Source organism: Tympanuchus pallidicinctus, unplaced genomic scaffold (assembly GCF_026119805.1).
Source record: "Tympanuchus pallidicinctus isolate F22 unplaced genomic scaffold, pur_lepc_1.0 scaffold29, whole genome shotgun sequence".
In the NCBI taxonomy this organism is placed as follows: domain Eukaryota; kingdom Metazoa; phylum Chordata; class Aves; order Galliformes; family Phasianidae; genus Tympanuchus; species Tympanuchus pallidicinctus.
This window is the reverse complement of record NW_026294746.1, coordinates 2,914,669-2,937,766: the sequence shown is the minus strand read 5'-3', so window position 1 is coordinate 2,937,766 and position 23,098 is coordinate 2,914,669. Positions and strand designations below refer to the sequence as shown.

At 51.3% G+C, this 23,098-nt stretch overlaps 1 protein-coding gene across 3 annotated transcripts in view; it reads left to right on the top strand.

Moving 5' to 3' along the window:
- The window catches only part of SAMD11 (sterile alpha motif domain containing 11), a 98,261-nt gene that overhangs the window by 44,192 nt on the left and 30,971 nt on the right, over nt 1-23,098 (top strand). For all 3 annotated transcript variants that reach the window (XM_052691547.1, XM_052691546.1, XM_052691545.1), the window contains 2 exons: nt 11,197-11,375; nt 17,064-17,114. In XM_052691547.1, coding sequence (XP_052547507.1) covers nt 11,197-11,375; nt 17,064-17,114 — 230 coding nt within the window. The remainder of the gene's footprint in view (nt 1-11,196; nt 11,376-17,063; nt 17,115-23,098) is intronic.

Genomic DNA, 23,098 nt, shown 5'->3' with positions numbered 1-23,098 from the left:
GACTTACTGAGTGTAACCTCATTGCTTTGGTGGGAGTCCTGATCCCTGCTCTCTCTGTACCGCTGCATCCCCCCCCGTATTGGGTGGGAGTGAGCCTAGGGCAGTCACATTGCCCTTGGCACAATCCTGCTCTGGTGCCCTGCATCACCGTGAACCAACTGTGCAGGATCCAGGGTATCAGCCCAGGGAGGATTTGGCTTTGTAACTCTGATAGCAGTGCAGTAGAGAGCAGGCGTGAGTTCAGTGAGATATCAATTCCTTCAGTGATTTCCCATGCTTGGAGGCCAGCCTCCACCTGGGGAGGTCCCTCCGATCTGACAAAGGGAAATGAATTGGAAACACATGCAGTGCAGAAGTCTTTGTGGTGAGGATTGCACCCTGGCTTTCAGTTGCATGGATGTTTTGAATTGTATCACAAACAAACTGCCCTTAGCTTGTTGGAAATGTGCTCTTCCTCCTGTTTTTTGGGTGCCATCTCAGTGCATGATACTTTTCCTGTAGTGCTGTGTTAAATGCTGGCTCGTCCTCTGACACCCAAGGACAGGTTGGATGGTTGAGTAGTTGAGTGGTTGAGTAGTTGGGTGGTTGGATGATGGAGTGGGTTGGATGATGGGGTGATTGGGTAGTTGGGTGGTTGGTTGGTTGGCAGGTTGGGTAGTTGGGAAGTTGGATAGTTGGGTAGTTGGAATAGTTGGGTGGTTGGATGAAGGGGTGGTTGGGTGATGGGGTGATCAGGTAGTTGGGTGGCTGGGTAGTTGGGTGTTTGGTTGGTTGGCAGGTTGGATAGTTGAGAAGTTGGATAGGTGGGTAGTTGGATAGTTGGGTGGTTGGATGATGGGGTGGTTGGGTGATGGGGTGATCAGGTAGTTGGGTGATCGGATAGTTGGGTGGTTGGGTGGCTGGGCAGTTGGTTGGTTGGGTGATGGGGTGGCTGGGTAGTTAGGTGGTTGGCCGTTTGGCTGGTTGAAATTGACTTTGGGGATCACGTGGGATGGCTGGAAACCATGTGTGCCAGTGGCAAAGCACAGGGAATTTTGGAGAGACGTTTTGCTTTGACTGGTTGCTATTTATTACCACTGAATCCCAAAATAATAGACATCAGATTGTGAGATGTCAGTTGGCAGTGATCCTACTGCGCATTCCCATGGACAGACAGGCATCTCCAGCCAAAAGAAAACTATTCAGTCTCAGAGCTTGATTAAGAAAAACCCAATCTGTAACTTCAGAACAAAAACCACAGTTTGCACTGCGTTCCTCGGTGCCCAGATACCCCTCCTTCCCTTTCCCATCAGGGAGTGGAGCTGTGTTTGGTGCCATGTGTGGCCTTTGGGAATACAGTGCTGACACCTTGCAGTGATTCTGCTTCCCCATATGCAGGCTGGGAGAGCAGCTCCTGCTGCCTCTGGAGATGGGAATGCTGAGATCCACGCACTGCAGGAACCAGAGACCTCAGCGACCATTAGGGCTATAAAATGAACTTCTCCTGGGGGTTAGAAAGCTCTTTGGACTATCCCAGTTATGTTGTATAAACACAGTGCCGTGCTGTGTTTTCCCATTTACTTTGGATTTCCTCATTGCTCTGAGACTCATTAAAAATCCAAGTCAAGTGTGGGAAGAACTTCTCTGGCTAACCCAGCGCGTCTGCTGGGTTCGAGCTACATAACTGGAGAAGTCTCCGTTTGGAAACCTCCTCATTTGCTGCTGGAATGAGAAATATTTCATTTCCATACCAAGTTGGAGGTCGCTTTTTCTCCCAGAGCAGAAATGAAATATTTATTGAACGTTCTTATTTTTTCAGCTTCTCTGACAGTCCCGCCGTTCCCGTCTAGCAACGGGTTGAAACCATGATTGCTTTGCCCTGAACAAGTCAGCGTTTACAAACAGGTCGGGAAGTTTCCAAGGGATGAATGTCAGAAGGGTTGGGAGCCTTGAAGTCCCAGGGCTGGGTGTCCCCCACTGCTCAGGCTGCTCATGGCCTCATCCATAGCTTTCAGTGCCTCCAGGGATGGGGCTGCTGTGGCAGCAGTGCTGAGGGCTTGTTGCCCTCTGTGTAAACGAAGGAATTAGTAAAATTGCAAGCACCCCTCATCCAGCTCCATCCCCACATGAGCCACAACCCCCCATCAGACCCAGCAAGTCCTTTGGAGCAGGGTTGGCTTGCTGGCATTGCCACACTGTTGGCCAGGGCTGGCATGGAGCATGGCAAGCTGTCACTGTTGGCATGTGCCATGCAGAAATAGGGGAGCATCTCCTCCGTGCTTCCCCATAAGGTTCATCTGTTGGACCCCGGTGTCATTGGGGTTGAAGCCTGCCCACAAGAGCTGCAAAGCACCAAATGCAATCTGTTAGGCTCAGCTGGGGATGGGGGACCTGTAGGTGTCTGCTGCAGGGAGCCAGCAGCCCTTGCTTGTGGCAGGTCTTCCAAACCAGAAAATAAAGAGAGCTTTCCAGTCCTCCTGTGGCTGGCTGTGTGAGCCCATCAAACATGAATATGGCTGCTTGCCTACCAACAGATTAGTTTCTTATTGCTTTTGCCACCTCTGTGATGCTGTAAGGCCCAGCTATGCTATATATAGCGTGATAAATCTGCTTTATATCAACGTGAACTTTGATATATCTTATTAATATCACACTCATGATTTGAATATTTAAGCATGCACGGCACGCATCAAAATGTTATTTAGCTTATGCTTGCTTTATTTAATCATTTTAGACTTAGAGAACACCTGTGCCGGCTCACAAGCACCATGCAATTAATTAAATCCACCACTCATCCCAGGTGGAAAATCATTGAGGAGCAAACCTTTTGGCCCTGCTGTCTGCACAGAGGTTTGCTGGGGGCTCCCAAGGCAGGGACAGCAGAGTGGGCTGGATTCAGCCCCAGCAGTGGGGCTGGATAGCATAGTGGGGCCCATGGGATGTTTGGGGTTGGCTGTGCCTGCAGCACAGTGGCAGGGCTGGGGAGAGGCTGAGATGTTTGGGTCAGGATCACTCCTTTGTTCTGTTTCTGCAGGGATGGATAGCAAACTTTGCAGTCTTTGCTGAGGGATCCACAGTTAGACTCATGTAGCTGTCTTGTTTTAGATGCATGCACCATGCCTTGTCTTTGTCCTTTACCCTCCCGTTTCAGATGTGATTTCAGAGGGGATTTTTCTGCAGCTCTAGCTGGCACTCAGTGTCTGAACAGGCTGAGTTCTGCCTGTATTGCTGTCCTTTTACCTCTGCTCTGCTTTGGTCAGGAGTGGCTCTCCTGCCTGGATGCACTGCAGAGCTGGATCCAGCTGAGCCTTCAGAAATGTCCAGAGGGATTTGTCCATCTATCCCTCTTTATTTTAGCAGAACAATCAGACCCAGGGCTGGTTGGACCCCATCACATGTCTCCAGATCCATCAGGTGAATGGTTTTGGTGCTCACCTGGTCTGCTTTTCGGCTTTCTTCCCGTATCTGTCACCATTTGGTCTGTGCTATTTGGCTGTGTTGTTTCTGTGCCTGTGCCAAGGCTGCATCCCGGAGTTCGAGTTGTGCAGCACTTGGGTATTTGCATTCTGCTTTTGTTTTGAGTTGGAATCCAGAGGAGTGGTTTAAATACAGCTGGAAGAGTCAGCATTCCCCTCCCGTGTGTGTTAACCTGCTGGGCCACTGCTCTGCTTCACACAGTGGGGATTACTCACCTCCATGACTAATTCCCTCCACAGGGCCCCTACAGAGGTTTAGAAAACGAGTCCTTCATGGCTCCGGGGCACAAAACATCATCTCTCTTTTATTTATTATTTTTTTAAAATGAATTTGGCTAAATGAGAGCAGAGGTAGAACTGGAACAGCAGCCAGGGAGTCCTCAGACTGGTTTGTTGCGTGGCACCATCCCGAGGATGCAGAATGCTTGGGAGATATCCCAGGGGGAGAGCAGAGCTGCTCCGTGGCTGCAGGACTGCTGCAGGAGGATGCTGTGATGGCAGTGCTGCACTTTGGCTCTCAGGAGTGGCTTTGTTTTTATTTTTCAAATGCAGAGCAGAACCGAGCTGCTTGGTGGCACGCAAGAGGCTGCAGGGAAGCGTTGCGTCTTGCTGGGATGGCAGCAGGCAGTTAGGATTGGTGGGTGTGATTGGCATCGCTTGGTCTTGGCTGGGGTTTTGGTTTGAACAGGGTCAGGAAGTGTCCCATAAGTCATGAATTGGGACCTTACATTTGCTCTGAGGTGCGGGGATTTGAGAAGGAAGAGTGCCACCTATTGAGGTGCAGAGTTCCCCTCCTTCAAAGGGCAGCAGAAGCATCCCACCGTGCTCCTCCATGCACACCCCATGGGGAGGTGGGGATGTGGTTCCTCCTTAGAGCCTCCCCCCGTGCTTGGGATGCTGGCAGTGGTGGTGGCCCATCGCTTCCCACCTCGAGGAGATGCTGGAATGCATGATAGAGGTGGTACCAGCCCCGAGACACAGGGTTCCACCTTTACAACCTAAAGCACCCACCTTCCTCTTGGTTTTCATTTTGATCATGCTTTTCCACTCCTATGGGAGCCAAAGTGCCCCCCTTGCTCAGAAAAACCCTTCCCTTTGGTATTTCTTTTTTTTTTGTTTGTTTGTTATTTTTCTTTTCCCTCCGAGCTCCTTGTTTTTATCCTTCTGATGAATTATTTACCTCTCTCTCGGGGTTGGGGCTTTTTATATTCTCTTTGTGTTGATCTTCAAAACACAGCACTGCCAACGCTCCCTGCCAGCCCTCCCCTTCCTTGTGCTGCCTGCTCCCATTCAGCACTGGGCTCCTGGAGGTGAGCAGCTCAGGCTGTGACATCAGTGCATGATCCTTGACCGTGGATGTTAAGGATGCTGTCTGGATGGTGACACGTCCTCCTGCTGCGTTGTGCTGGATTGAGGGCACGCCAGCCCATAGCAAGGCCATAGGGCAGGAAGGGATGCCAGCAGGGAATTGGCTCAGCAGGATGTGGGTGCATGCTATGCCTCTTACCTGGTGCTCCCAGCCTCTCTCCTTTCATTAATTCCACCCCGCATTAAGGCTCTGAGGAAGCCTGTCTGCTGGCTGTTCAAAATCAGTTAATTTTTAATTGGATTTAAGTCAGACTTTGTGGGCCAGCCCCCCCTCCTTGGAGGACTGCAGGTGGGGAATTGAGGTCTTTCTCCAGGTGAGGTAATTGCCTTTCCCTCACCCTCAGGTCCTGCACCCCGCTGGCTCTGCTCTGGGCTGGGAGGTTTTATCCCTGCAGCCCCAGCCGTGATGCATTGCATTAAGCACACACACTGCAGCCCTCGGGCTGTTAACCCCCCGCGTGTGCAAATAACCCACGGTGGTCCAAGCAGAATAACTTAACATTTGGACCCTGCTCAAGCCCCATTCATTCCCACACCGAGCGACCTGCAGAACTTGCTTGAGGCTCTGTCTCGAAAGTCGCATCCTCATTAGTGGGAATGGGATGTGTTGGGAGCTATCTCTGCATCTCTGCTGGCTGTGCTCCCTGCCCTGCTGGCTGCCAGCCCCGCTGCCCTGCCTCTCCTCCCTGCTGGCATCCCAACAGTGCAGGGCTGGGCTGTGCTGCTGCAGAGCATAGGAGAGAAGGCTGTCCATCAGCCTGGGGTCAGCGTAAATGCAGGTCGTGTGCTTGGGTCTCGAAACCTGAAGGAAATCTGCCCTTTGTTCCACGGCAAATAAAGCAGTCTGTGGGGAAAATAACCATAAATGTTCATTATTTGTACAGGAAAATCAATCTGTAGGCCAATTGACCAAATAAAGTAATGCGATTTGCTGGGAAGTCCCCTCAGTGCAGTGGGGGGGGGTCTGAAGTGGGGGTGGCAGCAGTGGCTGCAGAGGTGGTGTGAGCAGCATGGGGGAGGAGAGAGGGGACAAAACAGCAGCACAGAGCACCTTCTGCTGGGAAGCCAGAAGGCAAAGTGCATGCACTCCACGTGGGAAGGTTAGAACAGACCTTGCAGATCCCCAACCCCAGCCCATCCACTGCTGGAGAGGTGCAGAGCCAGTCCTTGTTCTCCTGAGCAAAGCCTGTGTCTGTCTCCTTCTGGCTGAGCACACTTGGAAACCTCTGGGATCTCCAAGAATTGCTTTCAGCACGTCTCACCAGAGCAGAATATAAGCACAAAACCCCGCTCCATTCCTCTTGCTGGATTGGTTCAGCCTTGCTGGGAAAGGCTGTGTTCTCTCAGACCTGATAGCAGACATTAATTCCTGGGGGAATGGTGGACATGGTTTTGTTCTCTCATCCTTCTCCAGCCCAGCAACAGAGCAGGGAGGTGCCAGGAGTGTCTGAATGCATCCGTGCCCTTTTGCTCCTTGTCTTCACCAGAGTGGAAGAGTGAGGAAGGAAAGAACCAAAGGGGAAAATGCCCGAGTTTGCTTTTGTTTAGGAGACAGCATTGGTGTACCACGTCCTCAGTTGGTGTCAGTTGGCTGCTACTCCCTTAATACTGACTTACATTGCCTGAGGACCTGGCTTCAAATCTCCGCTTCCTTCTTTGCAACCTCAGACTGAAATGGACAGAGTTGTTTGATGTGGGACAGGCACAGAAAACAAAGAGCACAGCGCTCCTCAGGCCTCTTCCAAAGAGGATTTGACAGTGGGTAGCTCCAAAGGGCTGATAGATTCTCTATCCTGGACTATTTCCTTTCAAAGGCTGTGAGTTCCACTTGGCTTTTCCAGAAGAGCGTAGCTCTGAGTCTATTAACAAATCATCCTTGAGGCTTTATAACTCACTCAGAGGTAATAAATGGGAAACACTCCCTTCTGCTCACAGATCTTGTTCATCTGCTTCTTTAGGGCTTCGGGAAATAATGTTGTTAATATCGATGGGAAGAGCTTCCCTTCTCTGTAACTTCCTTTTGGTTTAAAGCACGTTTTTTCTGCAGCCATAATAGTACCTACAGCCCTGTTGTGTGTGTGACCAAGGCATCCTTCTGTGTCCCCAACGCTTACAGTGTAAGCAATACAAGGGGCAGAAGGCATCCTGGTGGCCCCTTGGAGCAGGATGCTGAGCATGATGTCATTGGGTTGCTTTGGATCACAGTGGTCGAGAGCAGTCTTCTCTGACATCCTTTCCCACTCTCAATAAGAATAGACTAAAACTCTAAAACATCATTCTGTAGGATACCCTGAAAATGGTCATGGAGTGTCTGGACTGGAATTGATGGCTTTGTGTAGAGCAGGGTGCTGGCAGCCCTGAATGGTGAAAGGATTTAAGGCAAAGAGACTCCCAGCTCGTGTCTGGAAGTGGTAGCTTGGAGCAGTGGGATGGCTGCTGGTGGTGCCTGCAGCCCTGGAGGGCAGGGAGATGTTTGTACTGCAGTGGGCTGCTGTTATGCTGGTGAAGAAGTGGACGTTTGCCTTCTCACTTGGGTATTTGTGCCTGAAACATCTTGGTGCCCTGAGGACTTCTTTGGGAATTCAGAGTTTTCATCAATTAGTTGCTCTTTGGTGGAGGAGATGTGTTTCACAAAGCACACCCTCACTGAACCTCCGGTGTGCATCCCTCTGGTTCGCTGTCTGTCTCCAGGAAGGTGTTGCAATGGGAACCTCCTGTTGCTCTCAGGAGAAGGATTCCTCATGCTCTACCATGTCAGAACACATCCCATGCAGGTGGGGAGGACTGGGATTGGTAGGGCTGAGCCTGGTGCTGAGTGCTGGCTGGTAATGGGATCCCATCAGGTAACGAGGTAATGGCACTTCTTTAACTCGAGGCTCTAAAGGACAATCAGAGCACAATCTCAGCAAGTTATTTCAAATTGCTGAATGGAAATGGATTATTCTGAACGATCCTCTGATGGGGGTTGTGGAGATCCTGCCTCGTTTGAGACAAGCAATGGGAGTGGGTCTTCCTGGGAGGGGAAGCAGAGCTGTGCATTGCAGAACACAGGTGGTTGGATGGAGCGACACCATGCAGTGATTGCCCAGCATTGCTCTGCCTCCCAGACATCAGAGCTGGGTCAGCTATCCTGAAATCAATGCAAGGGCCACCATGACCTACATGGATGACTAACAGAGGCTACCACCAGGCTTGCATGTGAAGAAAATACTCCAGGAAGAAAGTAGGAGTGTACTTTCACCTATTAAAAACAACCACGTATAAAGGAGTGCTCTGCCCAGATTGATAAGTGTCTGTCTGAACAACAGATCTCTCCTCTGCAAAGTTGTAGGGTGGGGTTGACTGTTGGGGAATGATGGCCTGGTGGTTGCTTGTCTTTTTGGCTGCTGAGCAGTGTAAATATTGCACTGCAAATGGTGGCTGAGCGAAAAGGAGAGGAAGTAGAATCAAGGTTTTCTAATGTCTTCTTCAGGAGATTGGAAACCAAGGCTGGCCTGGATTTTGGTCCTCCTCATGTGTATGAGATGGGGAACAGCAAAGGTGGGGTCTCATCAGCCCATGGGATGCCATGCACCTGTAGGATGCCATCAACCCATGGGAAGCCATCAACTCATGGGATGTCATCAGCCCATGGGGTGCCATATGCTTATAGGATGCCACCAACCCATGGGAAGCCATTGGCCCAATGGATGCTGTCAGCCCATGGGATGCCTGTAGGATGCCACCAACCCATGGGATGTAGCCTTTAGGATGATGGCTACAGGTTCCTAATGAAGGCCCAGGGGAGGGGATTAGCTGGGCAGGTACCTGCCCCTTTCTTGTGTGTTTTTGCTCGTCTCAGCCAGAGCTAAATGTGATCGATGCCATTTCTCCAACGAGGGCTGTGTGGGCTCCGTGGGTGTGTAATTTCCCTAATCAAAGCCATTTGGCTGGGTTGCTGTTTGAAAAAGATTCCAGGCTCTCAGAGCCTCCCCCTTTCCTTTTCCATATCTTTATTATCAATTAAAAAAAAGAGAGAGAGAGAAAATGCTGTCTGGGCTTGAGGATTTCCTTCACATATGGAACAGATTTAGCATTCCTCAGCTCCCAGCATTGGCAGCACACCAACCTCCCTCCTACCCCCCCCCCTCCTGCTCCCTGTGTCTCCCAGACCAACCAAAGGATTGCACATGCTGTTGTTTCTGCAGTTGTGTTGTTTTGGTGGTTTGTTGTTGTTTGGGTTATTTTTAATCCAATAGAAAGGATGGTTGCAGAGGGTTGAATCACGGCATCTCCATGCGTTGGGGTTGGGATGCTGATGGAGCATCCCAGTGGGGATGGTGCCTGCTCATCTCCTTGCTCTGCTCCCACAAGGATCTGGCTGGTGGGCTGGCAGGGCCCAGGCAAGCTGGGAATGGGAATTCTGGCAGTTCTAACAGCTTGGGAAGCCCCCAGCGAGCTCTCAAAGCTGTATGAATAACTGATAGTTTATGGGGGGGGGGTCATTAAAAGGGGTTGGGGTGATGAGATGCAGGGCAGGCCGAGCAATGCAGCGCTGACAGAACAAATTACACCTCACGGTGAGTGCTGTGGGTTCATAAGGTCCTGTTTTCCTTCGTGTCTTTACTGATTTTACATCCTTGTGCTTTTGAGATGAAATGGCAGATAAGGATGCTCCAGCAGCACGAAGCAGGCGTGCAGACCTGCTGCTGGGTGCCTCCAAAGCACAGCTGATTCACTGGAGGTGAACCTAAGAAGCAAAATGGGCTGCTTCCATCCGTTGTCATTTTCTGGGAACGTAGAAAGTAAAATGGAATAGCCCCCATTTCATGGCAAGAATAAAGGCAGCTTTGAAAAATGCATCTGGGGAGCTGGGGTGCACATGGCTGCAAGGGCATGGGGCTGCTGTGTTATCCATCTGCTTGTGTGTTTGTGCTCGAGGGGAGCATTTGGGTGTGGGGTGATACCTGCACAGGTGTGTGTTTGTATGCTGAATGCAGGAATGCCTGTGTGATGTATGCATATGTATGTGTATTTCTACACTGGGCTGTGTGTGTTTGCTGCATTGAAGGGGAGGGATTTCAGAAAGGAGAAGGATGAGCATCTGGAGGAGGGTGCTGCAGCTCAGGGGGGCTGCATGTCCTGCTTTCACACCTCCCCTCTTGCTGCACTCGTGCTCTCATTAGGGTTGATGAGTCCCTGGGTAGCCACTGAGGCCTGGTAACTGCTTGGAGGCACCATAATGGCCATAAAAGGATTTGTAGTATCCGATCAGTGCTATTCTCTTCAGCCTGTGAAGTCACAGCAGAGAGCTGATGGCAATTACTTTGATGCCGGGATTTGCACCCCCTCCCTCCCCCCCACTTTGTTAAGATGAATTGCAACTTCAGAGATAAGCATCACACCCCAGCCTGGGCTGAGGTCTGGTGGCAGCAGTGCCCTCTCCTCCTGGCGTTGCCTTTTTCCTCCTATGTGTGAGTTTTCCCATTCCTAAGCCAGCTCAGCTCCCCTCTTGCTGGGTTCCTGCAGCTTGCATGCAGCTTGGAAGTGCACCAGGATGGGACGGCTTATGAGCCTCCTTGGGGTGATGCCTTCCAGATGGATTTAGCTAATTATCACCGCAATTAGGGCTCCCCCTTAATGACTGCAAGTGGAAATTTATTGACGGAGGTAAACAAGAAGCTTGCATTTTGTCTTCATGGAAAGTTCCTCACTTGCTTAATGCAAAACACATGGCTGAGCCTTGCTCTGCTCTCCCTGCAGAGCCTGCCTGGCGCTCCCAGCATGTTCCCGTCTCACCAGGTTGGGCTGGGAGGTCAGCGTTGCATTTGTTTGACCCTTTTCACACATCTTTCTTCATGTTGTTCCAATCCTTGCTAAAAACATGCTGCTTCTCTTAAGATTTGTCCTCGCCAACTGTGCGCCGTACGGGAGACAAACCTGGCTTGCGAATGCATTATAGATGACTGGGGTCATGTCTTTGCTGTGCCATGGCCCATTTCGCCTGCTGTGCTGTGATAGTTGGCAACATTTGGTAGGAAATATTCCAGAGGGAGAGGCTGGAGCCTTACTGTGCTCCCATCTACCTTCCTTTCCTATTGGCGTGGCTGAGACCCAGTGTAGGGGCGAAGAGGTGGGGAGAGGCTGGAACTGCGTGGTCGAATGCTGGAGCTGGAAGAGCAGAGTGTGGATGTGTCTCTGCTTTTGCAAATAGGCAGCACCCTCTGTACCCGTTTGGAATCTGGAATCTAACTCCTTGCCTTCCAGTGCGACCATTGGAGAGGAGCTTCTTAGTGACGGGTTGCCTAACCAAATCCCTGCCTAACCAAATCCTTCTTTTTCTTCTTTTTCTCTCCCTCTGTTTCCTGTTCCAACTGTTTCTGCCCTGTGCCAGAACCGGGGTCGCCTGGCAGAGAAGAGGACGATCCCCCTGCCCCCAACCAGGATCCCCAAGAAAGAGCTGACCTCCATTTTCTCGCATAGTGACGACAGCGAAGAGAGTGACAAGGGCAATGGTCAGCACCCCGAAGTGAAGCAGGAAGAGGATCTCCATATCAATATCATGAAAAGAAGGTACTTTCCTGCATCTTGTTGGCATTGCAACGGCAAAGGCACTGGGCAGCTGTGTGGGCTGCCCAGTGGAGTCACCTCCAGGCCTTGAAATTCAAATGTTGTGTCCCATTGGAGTTCAGAAGGAGCAGTGGGATCTTCTCTTGTGGTTGCTCGCTCCTGGTTGGGGCTCTAGGGCTCCTGGGGGCCGTGCATCATGGGCCTTGTGTTTGCACTGAAGGCATCTGCATTTGCAGACTGTTCTTTGTTGCATGCTCTCTCCAGAGTTTTGTGTCTTTGTGCCTGGGGAGCCAATTAATTGCATGATCAAGGAGCCGTATGGAAAATGCACAGCAGTGAATGGGTCATAAGTGCTGTCTTTTGCTCTCATTTGCCCAGAAATTTTGATGCAATAGAAACAGGGTGGCTTACTGTTGGTGAGCAAAGCTTTGGCTGGAGGTAGCAGCAATGATGGATGTTACATGTTCTCAGTGACGAGTGTTAGAATGCATCTCCTGGTCACAGGAGTGTCTCTATAGCACAAAATGGGGTTTGGTGGAGTTGCAGCAGGCAGTCAGACACCTCAACACTGAGATTTTGATGCTGCATCTTGCTCAGTACCCCATACATTCCCCTTACAGGGGGAGGAGAAGGGATTGCTCTGGGTTACGTTCTGGTGACTCTCACTTGAGCTCCCATGTAAAGTCTTAGTGCCAGTAATATTCAGCTGCAAAATCTGGGGTTCCCTCATCCCTCAGAAGAAATACGATGTTTAGAGGACCTGTAGCTGCAGGGGAATAAATAGCTAAAGGCACAGTGTCTCAGCCTCCCATGCATATCATTGCAACTCATCTTGATTGTCATCTTTCTCCGATGCATAAAATCACTCAGATCCTAAGACAAGCCCTATAAAAACAGAGGAGTGGAAACCGAAGGCATGTAATTGCTTTTCTTATGTTTTATGTGCTTCTCACTCCCGAGGAGATGAGCTGTTTCCCCCCTTGGCTTCCAGCAGATGCCAGTACATTCAGCTTGGAAGCAGGGAGACCGAACAGCCAGCACTTCTCATAAAGCCCACCTGTAATTAAAGTCTGGGTGATCAATGACAGCAGTGCTGGGGGTTCTCACTGGGAAATAAGAGGTGTTTGGGGATGTGTCTGCCCTGTGCATGCGCATGGGGGGAGAAGGTGCAGAGGGAGCCCTCCTGCCCAGGTTTGGGGCAGCACCCCCCTTTTCACTATGCTTTTAATTCTGCCAAATGAAGGAGCTGGGTTTTCTCATTCAGTGGCTGCCAGTGCATTGCCTGGAAGGTCTCATGCTGGCCCCAGCAAGCAGCAGTGGTGCAGACAGTGTGTAGACACGCCAGCTGGGCCTGCACAGCCAGCCCCCCATCTGCTGCTGCCCCTAATTCACCTGTTGTGTGCTCCCTGGCTGCTATGGATTGGGCTGTGGCTTTATTGCCTCCCACCGAGAGGGAGAAATAGGTTAAACTGTGATAGCAGGAGGACTGGGTTGGAGCCCGAGCAGAGCTGTGTGATTGTCCCATACCCCAGTGGCCCTGTGCACCCCTGTGTGCATTTGCTCGTACAACAGCTGCATCTTTGCTTTGGACATCATTGCCTTTGTTTTTTTCCCCTTTTCTCTGTTTTCTTTCTGTTGGCTCTCTCTGTGGTAAGAGGGGATGCTGTGTGCTGCTCCAAGGGGTGGGAAGAGGGGCCAGGAGCTTAGTTTGGTGGTTCATCCCTCATTCTAGCCTCCCTCATATGGACTCTCAGGCTTTTGCCTATGGCAGTGGCCTTCAGAGGAGGTCTAAGCACTGAGGAAGCTGCCTTAGGGTGTTCTGTTACCACAGAATCACAGAATGAGTTGGAATGGACCATGAAAGGCCATCTGGTCCCACTGCCCTGCAAGAGAATGGGGACACCCACAGCTCCGTCATGTGCTCAGGGCCCCATCCTAGGAAGGAGCAGAGAGCTGCTATCTGTGCCTGTAGCTGATGCATTTCACTGCACGCCAGCTTATTTCCCAGCAAGTCCTTGCAAAACTGTGTCACTTTGCTGCTTTGCACATGTGTGATAAAGCCGAGGGAGCCGAATCTTGCACCGTAAGGAGCTTGGCTCATCTGCTTAGAAATCCAGGTGACCCAGGCTTAAAGGTGAGTGTTTCTCATCTTGTAGTGAGACCCTCTGAGTCCTCCTTAGCCTGCTTTGCAGGGTGTGTTAAGCAGCCGTGGTGTTATGCCGCCTGTCTGGAAAACAGAGGGCTTAAAATCTTGTCTCATATAACCAGAGGCATCTGCTGAGCCTGATACCATAGCTTGATACCCAGACTGTAAGCACTCAGGGAAGAAGCTCTGAGGATTATTGGGGCAGTGCTACTGAGGAATAGCCTTTTTCTTTCGCTCAGACTGCTGGCTCCAGAAATGTTGCTCTCTTACAGCCTGGCTGCACGCAGCACGGCGTTGCCATTCTGGCTCTGGCTGTCCCAGTGCTTGATGAGGTTTTCTGTCTGGCTCTGAAAGTTATTGAGTGGCCCTTGTGCTTCTCTTTGTGCTTCAGGGCTGTGAGGTCCCAGTACCTTCTGGTTGACATGGGATAAATGCAGAACTGCTTCTGCTGTCCTCTCACTTGACCTCCTCCTGAGATGCTGTTAGGACACGTTTCTTTCACAGCTTCCACTGGCTATTTTCTGTTAATTGGCAGAGGCAGCCCCTTCTTCCTTCCTCCGCAGCTCATCATTTGCTTTTCCCTTTCCCTTCCCCTCCCTTCTTTCTCTCTGAACCGTGCACCACTTAATAACAGCCACCATATTCAATTAAAGATCCATCTGGGAAGCGAGGACTGGGCTTGGTCCAGAGCACCAGAAATTGTGTCGTGGTCCTAATGAGGCCATATATTTGTGGAGGAAGAGAAGGAAAATGGCTCCTTATTCTCAGGGATGTTATGGGACAAAAAGTAAGAAATGGGAAGAAGTCCCTTCTTGCCTGAGGAGATGGGAAACTGGAGGGGAGCTGAGGTGTGAGATGGGGAGCAAACAAAATTCTGAGCCATGAGTGCTCCTGGTTGCTGCCTGTAGTTCCTTGCAGCATGGCCATTAAGGATGGAGAAGGCCTCTAAGATCATCAAGTCCAACCTCAACCCACCCCCATCAGTAGTGCCCACTGCACAGCATCACTTCCATCACTTGGCATAGCCAAGACATCCCAACCCCAAGACGTCCCAACCCCAGGTCTCAGTCTTGCTGGAATCTTGAGGTTGCTCTTCTATGCAGAGAGCCCCAGGTTGTGCTGTAAAACAGAATGATGCAGATAGACTCCATCCAGCACAGAGCTGGCCCTGGAGCAAAGGGGAGGAGGAAAGGACAGCTGCAGAGGAGAGGTGGGATGTGGCTGCACAGCGCTCGCCACGTGGCCCTGGGAGCAGGCCGGCCTCGGGCAGGGGCTCAGCAGCAGGACGGCTCACTCCTTTGGCCTCACCACTGCCAAAAAAGCTTGCAGGGTCCTCTGGGGTCCAAGGGAACGATGGGGAAGGAAGAAAAACAAAAAAAAACAACAAAAAAAACTTGAAAATTACAAACTATCCCAGCTGCGCTCCCTTATTTTGCCAGCTCTGTCGCTTTCTTTCCTGGGCTGGATTCGCAATCCGGCGCGGGCTCCCAGGGATGCCTCGAGTAGCCTCAGCCCTTCCTGTTACATCATCCCTTTGGGGTTGTTTTGCATGCATGTAGGAGTGACTTCACCCTCTGCACGGACCCAGCCCTGACACCTCCTCGCTCAGATGCTGACCCACAAGCAGCTGGGGAGCCCATGCGCAGCTCCCATGTGGGGCCCTGGGCTGCTGCACTGAGGTTTGCAACACATCACCCCGTGTCAGAGATCCCGGGTGGGTGAGGAGGTAGAAGACAGCGTTAGCCATGATGTGGGGCTGGTATTCATTTTTTCCCCTCTCTTTTCTGTTATTAATTCATGAGGAACTGTCTCTCGCTCACCGTTCCCCATACAACCCAAGGATGGGCTCCTGCAGCTGATAGCTTGCAAATTATTAGTAATTTGATTTCAGTTGGATGAATAACCCGTTAAAGCAAAATGTGCATTAGGCTCAGAAATCTAATTGGTGATAACGGCGTAGAGACGTGGAAGGAGTGCTTGGTTCTGCTCCCTGTTCCTCTCCTCCACTCCCCCTCCCCCCCGAAAGAAAAGATAATTAGGATTTAATTTCATTCTCACCTATTCATTTGTCTAAATATGGGTGTTTAATTATCCGTCTCAGCTGATAGCTGCCCCTGTGCAGATCTGAGGCTTTCCCTCCCTTGCTTACAGCACTCCCAAGCAGTGTTCTTACACTCTGAAGTTGGCTGGTGCTCAGGCTCATCGAGGATGGTTGTTCCTTCATTTATTTATTCATTTTGGAGGGCCCCAAGCAATGTTTAATAGACAGAAAAGGAGGGGCACGATCCCTTGGCTCCATTTCCAGGCAGTTTTGTGCACTGTCATCCAGGGAGCAGAGCAAAATCAGCCCCACTGACAGCACTGTTGTGCAGGCAGGGTTGGTGCTCCTGGGCCGTAAGAACCACGAGAAGCTTGAATTTGCTTTGAGCTTTGGGTTCTGTTTCTGTTTGCAGATGAAAAGCTGGAGAGGCAGAAAGCCAGGGTGGGTTTCTGAAGCACTGTGTCTGAATAGTGAAGCCTATAGGTACACGTGGAACTGATAAATACAGTTCTGAGCACAGCTTTATCGGTGGAGCTGAATATCTAATAAAATCGAACAGTGCCCTAAAAGAAGTACTCACCCCTGTAAGAACGGCTCAGAGATCAGCAGGACTCCTTTCTGAGCTGCTCTATGGGTGAGCACAAAGGCAGGCTCGAGTTGAGGAGACTCGCAGCCTTGGATATGCAATTATTTCCGTGCCAAGCACTGTTCTCAGCTGATTTCTGAGCAGTGGTTAAGTCCCATTGACTTCGCTGCTCATGCTGAAGTGCTTGCTGGCCCAATTCAGAGCACATTCAAATCAGGCAGGCTTGCATGAGGCTCGTTCTGCTGCCCTCTGCTCACGCTGCTGCTTTTCCTATGGGGCTGCTCATCAATCACCCTGACGGGGAGGGACAGCGGGGGTCAGGGCCCTGCTGGGGGTGGCAGGGGAGCAGTGCTCCCAGTAGCATGCCAAGATAGCAGAGCACAGGTCAGGCATCTGCCTGAGCCCCCTGGGCCGGCGTGGATGCTGCCAGGTTGGAAAGAGGAGAAAAGGGGGGGGGAAGGGGGGGAAAGAGCCAGCACAACCCGTGGCTGCCCTGCCTCGATTGAGGATGTTATTCATCTCGAATCTGCTGTTCCTGCTTGTCAGCAGGCAGAGTGACAGAGTATGGGAAATTAATTTCCGAGGTGGGAAATTGCTAATAATTTATTTACAGCCGGTGCAGGCGTGAAGGAGGGAGTACAGTGCAGAGATATTTGGGTTTTCTTCTTAAAATGGCAGTGCTTAGCCCTTCCTGCATCAGTTGAGACAACACCTTGCAGCCCTTGGGCGTGTTGGGAAGCCTGCAGCAGCAGTGGGGCTCCTTCACCCTGCTGTGAGTCTCACTGCCAGCACAGTGGGGCCCATAGGATACGTGGGCTTTGACTGTGCCTGCAGAGCTGGGGAGAGGGTGGGTCGTGATGGCAAAGGATGCCTTGTTCAGCATGTGCCATTGATCTCTGTTTATTTGTTTGTTGACAGGATACACACCCACTGGGATTTAAACATCTCCTTCCGAGAGACCTCTTGCAGGTACCATTTTGGGGCACCCTCTTTGTATGGTAGGCTAAGCATTTATGGTATGTTACTGGCATATGGATGCTGTTAGATGTAAATGAACGTTTCTGTTTGTCGGTCCTGTGGGGTTTTTCTTCCTTCTTTCTCTTTCTCCCCTTCCCAAATATCCTTCTTTCTATTCTTTTGCTGTGGGGAAAGTTCTCTTGGGGGGAAAACAATCTCTTTTGAAAAGAGAAATGATTGGCTTTGATTGACCAGCAGTTGACCATGAGCCCTCAGTGAGTCTTCCTGACCAGGAGGGCTGTTGGAATCCTGGTTGACCAACAGTTGACCAGTGGTTGACTAAAACAGTTGACAAACTGTTGACCATGAGCCCTCGGTGAGCCCTGGTGGTCAAGAAGGCCAATGGTGTCTTGGTTGACCAACAGTTGACCAACGGTTGACCGTGAACCAACAGGGAGCCCTGCTGGCCAAGAAGGCCAATGGCACCCTGGGGTGCACTGCACAAAGCATGGCCATCTCTGTCCATATCAAAAAACAGCCCAGTGCTGTTTTTGATGTGTGTTTGCTGTAGCCCCTTTTTGGAGGAACGTGAGATTGAGGTGGCCCAGGCATATGTGTGTCCTTACTGGCATGGGAATATGTGTCTTGTTTGCAAAAGTGATGCTTTGCACAAAAGGCTTGAAGCAGTACAACACCAAAGGTAGTATTTTGGGGCAAGAGGCACCGAGGACTTCTCTTTGTGCTGCAAGTAGTTTCTGGTGCTTTGTGTCAACTTCTTGTTCAGTTGCAGGTTAAAAACCAGTAGGAAAATATTAGTACAACTGATGCTGGTGCAGCATGTGTAAGCCAATGGAAGACACTGTTTAACCACCTCCGAAGGACATTGCTCTCAGCATTGTGGCTGATGTAGGCATCAGAGATGGGATGAGAGAGTATCAGAGGTGACTCCCAGCTCCATCAAATGCAGTGCTGGGTTCTGCCTCCATTCTGCTCCCATCAGAGCAAAGGTGGGCAGCGAGGAGCTGAAGGACCAATGGCCTCTGCCAGTTAGATGCACTGATACGTCCCCACGTGAGCACGACGTGGGCTGTTCTGCAGGCAGCAGCAGTGTGTGAAGGTCATACCTGTGTGCCTGGAGAGACAGATCCATCCCTGCTTAATGGAGTGTTGGGTGGGAATTAAGTCTTGCTTCCCCCAAGTGGCTCAATGGAGGAAATGGGGAGGGAATGGTGGGAAACCTGAACCGAGTCACGCTCCGGTGGGGCAGAGGGATTCACTGGTGATTAGGTAAGCACCGACTTTGGCCCTGGAGCATAAAACCTTATAATTCCTAAAATTTACAACATTCAGCATATAAAACCCCCACCCCAACCAGGAGGCGTCTCGGAGCCGGTCCAGGAGGCACATCTCACCCAGTGCTCCTGTAAAAAAACAGCTAAAGGGCTTCTTTTGTGCGCCGGTCCTCAGAGTAAAATCCCTGTTTTGTGGCCGTAAGCTTTTGGGACTCTAAAATAGAAAAGAATGGATTCCTTCCAGGCGGACCCTTTCATGATAAATTTCAGCCTAGAGCAAAGTTTTATGGCTGAGTTATAAACCCCTAAAAGGCAGAGGTTTGTAATGGAAGCGCTGACACGAGCCCTAATTAATAGCTAGCTGAGCGACGATGCTGCAGTTCAGCACAGCCACGGCTCAGGGTGCAAACCTGAGGAAATCAGCATCCCTGTCTTCAAAAATGAGTATTTCTGAGCCTCGTGGTGTAAAACTGCTCTGGTTTTTATGGCAGCAGACACATTTCATGTGCTCTCTCTGCCTGCTTGCTGCCTTCGTTTAGCTTTCTCCTGCCCAGACCGTGGCAGAAGGGTCTCAGTGATGTGCAGAGCTCAGCCCCCAGCAGTTGGGCTGGTCCTCCCCACCCCATGGCAGGACGTGGGACCTGTAGTCTCTGTGCTACATGAAGTCAAGCAGCTATGAGAGCTGCCATCCTAATTTACCTGTCATGGGGCTTGGCTTTGATCTTCCTTTCCTAGCTGCCAGAGGATGCCTGGATTCGTTGGCTTTAGCCACCGTGGAATTGCTGTCAGTCTTGCCCTGGATAAAGACATGTAATTGGGTACAAGGCGTTCTGCCTGCAGAAAACCCAAAGCTGGAGGTAGGGGAATTGTCCTGAGAGGGGAGATTAGGATCTGTCCTTGTGCTGCCAGGTGCTTTTCTCCCATCTCTGTCAAGCTTTGAAGTTAACACTAGCTTTCAGCCTTTGTTTGCAGCTCCCTTCCTTTACAATTGCTTTTTTAAGGTAGAATTTGCTTACACAGATACCTTACTCCTCAAATAGTTAGCTGAAGCGTGTTCTAGATGAGCGTGCACGGGTTGCAGCCCACTCCCTGCCCTCTGCTCTCCTGCTGGTGGCAAAGAGCTGCAGTGGCTCAGCTGCAGATGGGGAGTGAGGGATAGATAAGAGGCAGTGTGTGCTACCAGCATGCAGCCATGCAGCTCTGGATGGACACTAACCTGTAAAGAGTGTATTTTAGGCCAGGAGTGTCTCCTGTGTCGTGCCGTCAGGCCGACACGTTGGGCTTCCCTGTTAGTCCAGCTCTGGCACTGAGCCTTGCAGGCAGGGCTGAGTGTAAGCAGTGTGGCTGCGGTCAGTGCTGTGCAGCTGTGGTCTTATTGGGAAGTGGTGGAATGGGATGAGTTGGTCAGGAAGGAGGAGAAGTGAAACAAATCCGGGCAGGTGGAAGAAGCAGAAGGAAAAATGTTTGGGGAATGGGTTGGGAGGAAAGGCAGTGCACTGGTGTAGTTCATCAAGTGATGCAGGGAGAGAACAAGAGCAGGAGAAATGGAAAAGCAGAAGGTTCTGAGCGTGTCAAGGCTGCTCCTGACTCAGTACAGGCGCTGCTGTGTCGTGCAATGCTGTCAGTGGGGCATCCCACCATGGGCTGATGCAGGACAGCTCTGTGCTGCCTGTTTGCTTAGTTATCTCTTCCTTTTCTGTCTCTTTTCTGCAAGCTTTTGCCTTCTAATCTGGAAGACCTGAAGGAGGGACTGAGAGGTCAGGAGAGGCGTTTAGCAGCTGGGAGGCAGATGTGACCCACAGCACCCTGCAGCCTTCAGCCTGCTGCTAGAGGAGCTGGCTGTGAGCTGATAAAGCCTGCAGCTTACAGCAGGAGGAGCAGACAGCTCCAGGGAGCTGCAGTGCTGGCAGTGAGCTGTGCCCCACTGATTGAGTGGGGCAGATGGGGAGATAGAGCCCTGCAGAACTGCAGCTGCCACTCACACTGCTGGGAAGCTGACTGTGTGCTGCAGAATGGAAAGGATCCCCGTGACGGCCTGCTGTGTGCTTTGTAGGTCCATACAGGGAGGGCTTCTGAGTCACATAGGGCTGAGTTTGGGCTTATTTCTGCCATGGCTTCAGGATGTTGGCTGCCTGCAGGAATGGTTTCATCCGTGTCGTGGCAGAGCACACAAAGAGCTCTCACCTTTATGACTGCTAGAGCTCTGCACCAGGACGTGCTTCCTGAAGGCAGAGGTGCTAAGTACAAGGAAGCTCCTGGTGCTGGCAGGGATGGATGTTCCAGGCGGGTGAGTGCAGCGTGTTCATCAAACAGTGCCTGTTTGATCTGGGACAAAAGCTGCCCCAGTAAAGGGATGTGTTCTTTTGTTTCGCTGGAAGATGAGAAGTAAAGTAAAGCCACACCAAATCCATGTGGCTGATAGATGTCAGCAAGGGCATTCTGTGTCAGGAAGAAGAGCAGAGAGTTGGGAAGATTCAGCCAAGGAGCTCAGCCTCCACTTGCATAGAAGAACACAGGCCACCTTTGCTTTGATGGGTTTGAGCCCCACGAAGCATCCACGTGAAGGCAGAGCATGTAGACACTGAGATGCAATGGGAGGAGCTGTTGTCATTCCAACTCATGTTCCACCAGCTGCTTTGTGAGGGCTTTGCATGGCAGCAGGACGTGCCTCAGGCTGCTTGGCTTAACCATCCTCTTTTTGTGTATCTAAACACCCCCAGGGGATGGGCAGGAGGGAAAGAAAGTCATTCTGTGGCTGGAGGCACTGGTGGAGGTTGGCTCTGGGAGCTGCTGGTGGTCTCCCTGGGTTCTATGGGGCATCTGTAGGTGAGTGAGTGAGGGATCCTCAGGACTTTGCTTCTCCCCTCCCTGTGGGTCTGGTGTTACCCTCTGGTCTTGCCTGTGCAGGTTCTGACACACGTGTGTGCTCAGATGGATGAGTGGGGAGGAGAAGATCTGTTTCCATTGACCTGCTGAAAAGCAACCTTTCATCTCAAAGGATCATTTCACCATCATTTCGTTAGCTTTTTGCTTTGATGGCCATTGACAGAACGCTTCGTGGGGCTGTTGGGGTGGGAATGGGGGAGGACACCATCCGCATGCCTGCAGAGATTCAGAGAAGCAGGATGCAGAGCTGTGTGTCCAGGTGCAAGGGATCTCGTGTGGAACAACCCAACCAAGGGATTCCTGTGCTGTTGGCATGGATGCATGCTAGGTTGCTGCTTCTGGGGAGCGTGCTTGATGCATACAATGATGTCCTTCTGCTTTTAGATTGCATGGCGAATCACAGCTCCAAGGGCACATTGCTGGAGTAGGTTTCTGACCGCCCTCTTCACACCCTACTGGGAAATCAGGTTTCATGTTTAAGTCAGTCTCGCCCTTCATACGTGGGATCTGTGAGCGATTCCTGCAGCTCATCAGCTCCCACCGCTCATTGTCTAAACTTGTGCCTTATCACCCATTTGAGATCGCTCAAATCTGAGTGTTTCCATATTTCATCCGCTCAGAGCAGGCAGCTTAATGAATTGAGAAAATGAGCAGAATTTGGGATGTTTAAAGAGACCTTCCATCCATTGCACCAGCTGCATGTCAGCAACACGTCCTTTTTATTGGCTGAGCAAAACATCTCTGTTTGTCCATGACTCAGTAGTGTTGGAACGCGGCATCCGGATGAGTCCAAGGCTTCAGGGAGCGCTGTGCGTGTCAGCAGGATCAGCCCATTGATTGCAGTGCAAATCAGAGCTGCCAAAAACACTGTAAGGAGGAAAATTGGGACCTCTGGGCCGCCTGGTGCTGCAGGCAGAGAAGCGTTGAGCCCTTCCCTGCACTCATACGCAGGCAGCAGCTGCTTGGCTGAGGGGTGAGGCTGAGTGTGACTTGGGTCTGGCAAGGAGCTGAGCTTTTGGAAGGGCTTTGGAAGGGAGAAGGGTGGAGATGGAGCGTGGGAGGCTGATGTGGAGTGAGTGATGGGGTGGGTGGTTGTGGTAAATGAGGGGACTGAGCAAAGGGTTCGTGTGGGAGCACTGCAAGCCCCTGGGAGGTGGTGGGTGGGGAAACAGAGAGACGGTGCAGCTCTGGGAGGAGGGAGGGATGCATCACCTGGAGCAGGTGGTGCAGGTCTGTGTATGGAAAGGAGGGCAAAATAGAGCTGGTTGCTGGGATGTGTAAATGCAGCTGGCTCAAAATAGCTGGGAAGTGCACGAGCCTCTCCCCCAGCTGTATTCTGCCTGCTCTGCTAGCAAAACTTCCTTTATTTGCGGCCAAGGTGAGCTGCAGGCTGCGGTCAGGAGGGATCGATCGGGGTGTGATGGATGTTGGGAGCAGAGATGTATGGGTGCTATAGTGCTTGTGGCAGGGCCATGGAGATGGGCTGCTGTGAGCCCATCCTGCCTCACTGCTGCATGCACCAAAGGTGGGAGCTGGGGGGCTTTCAGGGGATGAGGCACGGTGTATTTGGGCACGCATCTCTGCTAATAAGAATCAGAAGAGAGACTGTAACCGACCTGCAGGCTTCTTGCCAGCCTGGGCTGCTGGATTCTGCATCACTTCTGTAATCCCCGTGCTGTGCGCAGGTCTGGATGGGGGTCTCACCTGCAGGCTGCAGGTGGAGGAGCAGGAAGGGCAGTGATGGTGGGTGTGAGGGCATTGATGGTGGGTGAGCTTTTCCCCATCTCATTTGTTCTCCTCATTTCTGTTACACTTTGT